Genomic DNA, 9,148 nt, shown 5'->3' with positions numbered 1-9,148 from the left:
AGGTGAAATTGGTCAAAGTTGCACGCTGTGGAACAAAGTTTCCCTCAGACCACCTTAGCATTGGGGCTAATTCGATTGGGTCTTAATCCAGACCCTACACCGATTTCTCCTCAGAAATGATGATGACTTTCTATCTGCTAAGAATGAGGTGTTGTATGAAATTGACGCAGTGGAAAAGAATGAGAGACTGAGACTGAAGGATAGGAAAAGGGAATAAAGGAGAGTATAGGGTTACGCTTTGCAAACGATAGGAAGCAACAGATGTAAACGTTTATCGCTTACTCAAAAATTTGTATGTAGCTGAGCAGCCTTGTCAACGTTGATTCTCCAAAGGAGGATGTCCGACCCCATCTCGTCTAGTGGTAAGCTGTTACCACCGCTGGTTTGTGCCACGGGTGGGTAATCAAAGTTCGGCTTCACGTGATCTTTGATAATGTAGAGCGTTGGGACAAATTGATCTTTGATCTGTTCCACGAGTCCCGTGTTCTCCTTAGAAACTCCTAATTTTGATTTCTTTGGGTCACTGAAAATCGAGTGGGCATTCGACTGTACGAAGATTACCCATTCTTTGACGTCGGCGCTGTTTCCCGTAATTCGAAGATGCTCCAATTTTGGCGGAAGTACTCTCGCAAATGCTCTGATATTCGCTGCGGTCCATCTAGCCATGCTGCCAGACTGAATCCATAGATGTGTCAAGCTGGTGAACTTCCCCAACAGTCTTAAAGGCGGTGGTCTGGTGTCATAACTCATGGGTGGTTCGCATAAACCAATACAGAGCGTTTCCAAATATTCGTGCTGGAAGTCTTGCAAATGGTCAATGACTTCATTCACTGGATCTGCCCAATGTTTGTTCCCAGGATCGACATCCTCGCCAAAATATCTGAAAGCTGAGATCTTGGCCTTGCCCAAATCAATGATTTTGCTGATTGGGGTATTGCCCAATCGTACTTTGTTGAAGGTGATATCCGATGGCTCCGTGAGGCCTGCTTTGGCATCGTCCATGCCATCTATCTTTCCCTCGAGGAAAAAGTGCTTGGAGGGCATGATAGTAGATAACCGGCAGATACTATTCCATTTGATTGTACTGCTCTCGTCCATGCCTCTAAGAGAAAGAGAGGATAGCTTTCCCTTGACAGGGGGACCGCCCCAACGAGATTGCTCTTGCTCTGTATATTGCTCTTGCTCAGAATCTTGCTGTTGCTCACAAAATTGCTCTTGCTCGAGAGCTCGCTTTTGCTTCTTCTTTAGAACTTCGTCAAAGATATTCTTGGTGGTCTCGTCGGCATCAAAGAAAGCTGCAACGCGTTTGTCAAGCGCCACCTCGAAAACATTTGGCAAATCTTGGAGCAGAGTTATGAGCATGCAAAATTGTCGTTTCGCCTCCTCGTTGCTCTTGTATTTGAGTTTCCTGTTGACAGGTACGAAGTACCCGGTTCCGAGGTTTCCAGTTTCAAAATATTGTTCAACCAAGATCTCGTTGACGACGGCAACTTTGTGCATCTCGATATTGTTCTTGGCATATGATTCTGGATCGATGTCTCCGTATGTGACGAAAAGCCGCTTGGGAAACTTATTACATCTCCATTCCCGAATCGCTAACAAAATTTTGATCAGGCCACCGACATCTCCGCTATCAACCAAGAGCGTATGGAAGGTGTTGTTCAAAATCAACGAATACTTCCGGGGAGCATTGGCCTGCCTTTCCTGGCTAGGAGTGATGTTACCCCTGGCAACATTATGGAGAAGAAATCTCCACTCCCTATACAGTGTATTCTCAAAATCTTGGGACACGTTGGGGACGTCGCTGAGCCGAAACGTGTCTAGATGCTTGTAGCGATGGACAAGTACGGGTGAATAATAACAGACAAGGCTCCTTATCTTTTGTTCTTCGTCCCTCTTATTTGTTTCTCCTTCTTGGGCATGGATTGTCACTTTTTCTTGGCCTCGAAGTTCAAGCGGAACTACATTGTTGCCTGGAGCAGAGGACATCGTGAAGTAATACCGAGTCGATTTAAGGTCGTAGAAAGTATCAGAACGGAGACTCGATGATTCATTCCTGGACCAGAAACGTCTGGGCCTTTGCTATAGATTGAATCCCGAAGGTAGAAAGAATCAACTCTACGTTAAGTATGTGGGTGGTAATGGAGGACCTTGAGCATGAGAATCCGGAAATGTTTCCAGCCCTCAAGTGGGATTTTACCAACGCATTTATAGCTGGAATCCGAAGTAAACCCCTTGGTGTCATTTAACATGGTTGCCCAAAGTCTTAGGTACCTTAGTCGGAAGATGATGAACAACAATATTGCAAGCTTTCTCTCACTGGCAGTCAAGGCCGCTCTGTCCTTTCTTGCTGCATCTATTCCCTGCCCCACCCTAACTATGTCAAGTCTTGTCATTTGAATCAATTTCTTTATTTGAATCTTGTTCGCTTCTAATCCTGGCCTACAGCCCTGTATAGGCAAGTTTTCAATGTGACCGTGTAAGCCTAGCGCCCGTGAAATTGCGGCCACATGAGGTTGTGGACAACAGATGACTAGGTATCTGCCAGCATGATTTTCTATTGTAAATCACACCGAAAGAACACCCAGGTGATTTCTTTACCGCCTCATCCAGATTTGCACCATTTCTTAAGAGCTGGTGTTGTGAAATGCGGTTAGATCCAATGGCGCTGATGACTGCCGTAGAACATCGAAGCTTACTCTTTGGCAAAGATGCTTACGAGGCGGCGGGGGCAATAAAGAAAAGACGTCAAGACGCTGTTCAGTTTTAGATGGATTACGGAAAGATTAGACTACACCTAGGTATCAATAATCAATTAAACCTATAGAGCATGTCTAGTCAATAAAGTAAACAGAGAGCAGAATCACCATATTACAAGGCCGCGACGCATACGGGGGCGATTATAGTATCGCTAAATTAACCGCCGCCAGATACCTATATCGTTTCCTACGGATATCTAAGAATGTTAATCAGGGCAAGAGCTAGGTAGTTATCAGTTATCATTTGCGTTGCTTTGTGCAGTGGAACTCACTCCCGGTTCTCTGAAAGAAGATCCCTTGCTGTTTGTAGAGGCGGTAGACCAGGTAGTCATAATGCCGCCGCCTCCGCTGTTCCTTCCGTTCTGCACTTGGCATTACAACCAACAGAACAGATACCTGTTAGCCCGAAAATCTAGAGTAATTGATTGGCAGACAGCTTGGGCGACGACACATGAACGCTCCCTGGCTATTACGCCACATGGCAGGGGCAAGACAGCATGCTGGATAGTGTGAGGACGAATAGAGTGGTTGAAATAACATTACCTTGAATTCCCGGGCGGCCGAAGAGTACGTTCATTACGTTGGGCGTGTTCAAGACCATGAAGCTCCTAATCAAAGAATCTTTGGACGTACTACGAGAGACCGCAGAATCATCTAGGGACCTTGCAGATTAGGATTAGAGCGCAAAGTGATGGATGCAGTAGGACCAAAGGTGGGCAATAGCTGCGTGAGCCTACGAAATGCGATTATGATGCTCTAGCCTGCATTGCAAGGTTGATTGAGTCTCCAATGCAGAGAACCAAGTGAAAATGAGGATGTAGCTTCAACGCCTGTGTCCGCCTTCAGCCACTATTACTAGGTACCTTATCCACCCACCTTGATCAGCCACAAACCCGATTAGATAAGAAGGTGAAGTGCACCGCCACATGAGGTACGTTGCTTTACCTATCTTGTCCAAGTCCCTGGAGTTCGTGCGTCGGCCGGGCTGTGCAACACAACGTGGGCAGGTACGGCGGGCTGCATCAGAGGGTACGTACCGATCTCCCACTAACGGGCAAGCAGCGGACGCGGTCAAGTCTCGGAATGACATTTCGCGACGCCTGACACTTGACAGTTTATGCACCGAAGCTCCGTCTCCATTTCTCGCCAGTCCCCCTAAACCACATGGTCTCACCTTGGCCACCGCCGCCAATCGCCTCCTCTTTGCTGCTCCTCTTTCGCCAACCAGCCGACATCCTCTCACCGAGCTTGATGCGCGAATAATTCCAACTCCTCCTGCCCTGCTGGAGATGCCTTCGGGGACAACACTATGGACTTTGTGAGATACCCTAGACGAAACACCCCTCCCTCCCTTTTGATCTTGGGCTTGGGCAACAAGAAACTTCAATCCTGACCAAAATCTAGTGGTCGCGCCTCCTAGCAGGCACCTCGCTGTCCCCCGCGGCCCATCGCAAGGAAGAAGCAAAGAACCCTACGAAACGTCTGCATCGCTTCGACAAAGAGTACAACCGCATCCTCGTGAGAAGCTTCCCCCGCGCTGCCGGCGAGGCCCTGATCTTAACACGTGATAGCAAATCTGGAGGTCGTCTTCCAATCTCGCCAACGACGTCGATGCCGCCGAGAACCTCGAACTCCGCCTCCAAGAACTTACAAACATCCTCAACGACGAGTCCCGACGACCGCTACCTCACCCGTGCATCCAGTATGCCGCCAAGAAACAAGTCTACGTACCCATTGGCAAGATAGCCACCACTTCCTACAATGAGTGGATCATCAAGGAAGCTGTGCTCTTCTTCGCAACTCTGCTCGAAACCGAAGAGGAGGCATTTGTCGAAAACACAACCTTCTCCGCCAGCTTGACGAACCTCCTGGTGCGCATCACCGGCGTCAACAGTGTGCGGTTGGGCTCTGATACCGAGGCCAAGGTCGTTGAGTTGGCTTTTAACATCACCACCAAGATCCGCCTCAACCGAGAGATACTACACGCTTGGTTCAAGAGCCATCACGATGGGAACCCCAAGGACAAGCCCCAGGACGGGCATGATGCATTTGCTGGCCGAACGCAGAGACAGGATTTCCCGTTATTCTACATCCTGATGGACTACATTCACCACGAGGGTAAGGTTGGGGACTTTGCCAGAACAGGTCTGCTGTACATCATTGAGTCCGCATCAAGCGACGAATCTCTCGAGCAATGGATTGTCGAGAGCGACCTCTCCACTCTCATGGCCACCGGCCTGGGTGCGCTCTACAGTCAGCTGAGTCGCAAGCTGGTTATTGACTATCCCACCAACGATCTGCCTCCCATCCTCGCTCTGTCCGACTATCAACACCCAGCCTCCACCTTTGAGATCATCAGCTCATGCTCTGGTGATTTCCAACTACACCTTGAGACCTTTCTCTCTCATCTTCTCTTCTGGCAGGATGTCTTGGACCACTGCAAATCCGTCGAGGTGAAGCAGACGCTTCTGGAGCATTTCCAGGTCATTTTCCTCCAACAACTCTTGTAAGATAGCCCACCTGCAGGTTGGCCATGGTAAATATTGACATATTCCCTAGATACCCTTCTTTACTAGAGTCGTCCGATATCGACGGAGGCTCGTCCGTAGCTGTCTTGACGTACCTCCGCCGGATCCTCGAATCCCTAGACCACCCTGACATGATCAACCTTATCCTTCATTATCTGCTCGGCTTGCCTGATCATGTCACCGAAGACATGTCAGGTTCCCGAGCCTCCATCAGTGCGGCTCGCAAGCGTAAATCCATGGATCTCGCTACTATGCTTGCCCAGACCAAATCCGACATCACGGCTACTCCTTTACTCTTCAATCTGGTCGATCTTGCTCAGGCGTGTCTACGCTCACATAACCAGCAGACCATCCGCGTGACTCTCCAGCTGATCTCAGCTATCCTCCGGAGGCATCATCGTTATGCTATCAGCACGCTGCTTCGGACTGAAGCGGTCTTGGGAGTCAAAATGCACCGGACTGTCGGTGCCCACGAGCAGGAGGTGGATTATTTGATGAGTTTGGCTGGGTCCATTGGAGGGCAGGACAACTTTGACGAAATCTACGATAACGTCCTGAAGGACACCATGTCCCGGCTCGAGAGTCATCCCTGCTCCCTGAAGCTGGTCGCACCCAAGATATCCACCAACAATCATGACTTGCCCGCTGTTCCTGATACACTGCCTGGGGCGCCACGCGACGTGCACGAGCACACGCTTCGCCCGGACGACCCGCTGCTCAACTCGGTTTTGGATCTGCTCGAGACCTTTTTCATGAACCCCGTCGACACAAATCTCTCCCTCACCGAGGCCATCTTAGACCTGGCCATTTGTGGCTACATGGCACCCGAAGGATGGATGCTGCGGAGCCCTCAAAAGTACACCTATGACGAGCAGCCACCCAGCCCTACCTCACCCGACGCCTCGACCACTTCCTTTAGGCCCCCGACAGACCCTGATTCTACGACGTCGGAGGAACAGCAGACGCTTGAGTCGTTGGATGCCTGCCGTCGTCGTCCAGTATGGGTACAGTCATCCCTACCTCGCATACTCGTCGTCCTACAGCAGTTGTGCAACCAGGTCACCAAGTATCGCGAGACTGTGCCCCGCTTCGAGGATCTTCTGCAAGGTAGGAGAGAGGCGTTCCAGACTGCAGACCAGCCCCGCCCGCCTGGTCCGCCGTTGCCACCCCGCAAGCCAACACCGCAGAGGCATAGTTCAACGCATACCCCGGAACGTTCAAGTCTGGACGACGCGACCCGCAGTGGATCGCCAGCGCGGCCCTCGGGCCTCGAACGGTTTGCTCAGCGCCTGGTGTCGGAGCTGAGCACGCCCAGCCGTACTGGAAGCCCACGAGGCAGGAAGAACAGCCGAAGTTCCGGAACGGGTAGCCCGGCACCAGGTGTTATGTCTGGTGGGTATGGATTCTCTACGCCAACGTCTCGGCCTGTTCCCCCGCCCAAAGACACGCCTGGCAGTCACGATAACTCTGGCCGGGGCGCAGCGGATGAAGCTGGGTCGTCGCACACACCTCGAGATCCGGTAGCCAGCCAGGCCGCGGCGTTTGCAGCTATAGATCAGAGCATTCTCGCCCGAAAGGTTGGCATCCCCGGCAAGGTTGAGCCTATCCCACTAGATCTTGGGAAGAAGAAGCCCACGTTACACATGCCGCCCCCTAAAGATGATGATGACGAGGGCGGAGATGAGCAGCAAGAGGTAGACCGGGACGGCGATGAGCCAGAACAGGATGCCGTGCCGGGAACACCTAGCGGTGGTACTGCCGGAGCAAGTACGCCAAAGAGGGACACGGAAAAGGAAGAGAGGAAAGCTACCGTGTCGCATGTCATCACCAATGTCATTGTGCTACAGTCATTCCTGTTTGAGCTCGCAGCCCTGATCCAGGTGCGCGCGGCGCTCTTCAACGAGGTCCGCTATGCGTGAGTCCTCGGAATGCAACGTTGGGCCAGGGACCGGGGGCGAAGCTTCTCTATATATACCAGACAAAATTGTCCTTCTTGTACGTAGTATTCTTTGCGCCTCTGGGACCTGCGTGTAGTCGTCGCATTGCTTGGCGCTTGGTGGGCACATTCTGGCGGCGGTTCACTCACGAGGAATGAAGAATAGACTTTTCCACAATGCTACCATATCCTCATGATTCTGACCATGTGATTCGGTCTGCCGTGGTGGGCTCGGTGTGTGAAGATGGTGAGGCAGTTGTCATGCAGGAGGGGACGAGGTTGTCTAGATGAAAGACCTGCAACGGCACCAAGGAACCCAAAATGGAGCCGCCGTTCATGCTACTGGATCTGCCGAGGGGAGCCAGGCTGATGATCGACGGCTGACGTGCGCTAATGTATCCAGAGGCGGGGACAGGGATCTGGGGTATTGGGTGGTGTGGCTGCCGTTGCGCGGGGACTTTTTTCTCTTGGGTATGACCGGCCTGTTGGTGCCGAGCCCGGTTTTACACTAGGTGAGGGTTGAAGGGGACTTTGGGCTTGAGCTGGGCGTTCGTGAGGTTGCATGATTGTAGAGGATCGAGACCGGGGACATTGCTGGCTGAAGGGGGTTCTTGGAAGTTCTTGGGCTTGGCTGGGCACGTCAAGTCGGATTCGCGAATATTCTGGAAGGATGGGATGGGTTGAGGGATCAAGGCAGGGGTGTCTACACAACGTCTGAGCTAGGAGATCTTTCTTGTCCAGAAAGTGAAGGTAGGCGCAGCAAGAGCTGAGAAACACACACTACTTGTATGGTTTGTCTTGTCACAACACGACTCGGTTTGGTGAGGTTTCTTGGTTTTCTGGCTCTTTTGCTTTCTTGGCATCTTGGGAGGAATACGCGCGCTTGGGTACGTGAGTTCGGACCGAGCTATAGTTCCATGGACGCTGAGAGCAACAGATCTCGATCCCTCGATTGTCAAACAAAGAGAGTCGAGGTTTAAATTTTGATTTGTGACACACCGTTCGTCATTGAGGCAGAGGGCAGAGTTTATCGAAACAGCCCGATGTCTTCGTTTAATTCGGTTAAGATGAGGGGTCGGTGAGAAAAAGGGCTAGTGGAAAATTGGCGGATAAAAGAAGAGATGGGAGGAATAAGAAGTTGCTGAGCACTCTGGTGGATGGCGCAAAGGCTCGGGAGAACCGGATTACGGCATCGCTTCAGATGAAGTGGTCGGACGGATGAGGGTCTGAGGGATGGAAGGAATTCTTTTGGTACCGATTTTCCATGTTGCTGTTTTTGGATGGGGCAGTGACCAAGTGTAGAGAGTATGGAATGGATTCTGCCAAGAATGGCAACTCTTCACTTTGCGAGTCGTGGAGGGAACAAAGGGGAGCAAAACTGAATCAGGTTGAGAAGGGCGGTGGCTGTGTGCCGTTGTGCGACAACCGCATGGCGAGTGATTTTGGATAAGACGTCGCGAGTCGAGCAGCAGCTGAGAGCCGTCGAATCTTGAGTCGGGATGACCGGATGGTCGGGTGATGTTGAGCGGAATTGAACAGCTCGACCATGTCTTACGAAGGTGAGTTGATTGGAGCTGCAAAGGCAGAGGAGATGAGACGAGACGAGACGACATCAGCTGAAAATAGAAGGCGGTATTCTCGCGCGTGGTATTGGGCAGAGTTGGGGGACAGGAGCCTCGAAAGTCTGCCCCAGTCCAAGGCTGCAATCAATATCCAGCCCGGTGGGATGGGGAGGGGAAACCGAGTGGACTGGCGGAGAATTCAACTCGCCGAGCAGAGATTCCCGTAGATAATTAGAGACGATTTGAGGTGAAAGAGAAAACCCCGAGAGCAAGTCCCCGCCGTCTGTACCGGATGTTGGCCCGTGGTTCGTGTGGATTGTCGCGGGCTGAAACTGTGGAAACGCGCTTGTGGAAGTTAGATGT

The 9,148-nt window shown here is 51.4% G+C and overlaps 3 protein-coding genes across 3 annotated transcripts; 2 read left to right on the top strand and 1 right to left on the bottom strand.

The window, feature by feature from the left end:
• Nucleotides 1-282: 282 nt before the first annotated feature.
• On the bottom strand, nucleotides 283-1,989 carry CLUP02_09621 (uncharacterized protein; the record flags this gene model as incomplete). The annotated part of the gene is made up of 1 exon (XM_049288599.1): nucleotides 283-1,989. The coding sequence occupies one exon, from the start codon at nucleotides 1,987-1,989 to the stop codon at nucleotides 283-285; it is 1,707 nt and encodes a 568-aa protein (XP_049145743.1).
• A 1,103-nt stretch (nucleotides 1,990-3,092) lies between these two features.
• On the top strand, nucleotides 3,093-4,022 carry CLUP02_09620 (uncharacterized protein; the record flags this gene model as incomplete). The annotated part of the gene is made up of 5 exons (XM_049288598.1): nucleotides 3,093-3,266; nucleotides 3,464-3,486; nucleotides 3,555-3,593; nucleotides 3,691-3,788; nucleotides 3,874-4,022. 5 exons carry the CDS (start codon nucleotides 3,093-3,095, stop codon nucleotides 4,020-4,022), a joined length of 483 nt encoding a protein of 160 aa, XP_049145742.1.
• Nucleotides 4,023-4,068: 46 nt separating this feature from the next.
• Nucleotides 4,069-7,382, top strand: CLUP02_09619 (uncharacterized protein; the record flags this gene model as incomplete). Its single annotated transcript, XM_049288597.1, has 5 exons — nucleotides 4,069-4,077; nucleotides 4,164-4,277; nucleotides 4,331-5,265; nucleotides 5,319-7,202; nucleotides 7,322-7,382. The coding sequence occupies 5 exons, from the start codon at nucleotides 4,069-4,071 to the stop codon at nucleotides 7,380-7,382; spliced, it is 3,003 nt and encodes a 1,000-aa protein (XP_049145741.1).
• Nucleotides 7,383-9,148: the final 1,766 nt, after the last annotated feature.

This window comes from Colletotrichum lupini, chromosome 5 (assembly GCF_023278565.1).
Source record: "Colletotrichum lupini chromosome 5, complete sequence".
Classification (NCBI taxonomy): domain Eukaryota; kingdom Fungi; phylum Ascomycota; class Sordariomycetes; order Glomerellales; family Glomerellaceae; genus Colletotrichum; species Colletotrichum lupini.
This window is presented reverse-complemented; position numbering and strand designations above follow the sequence as displayed.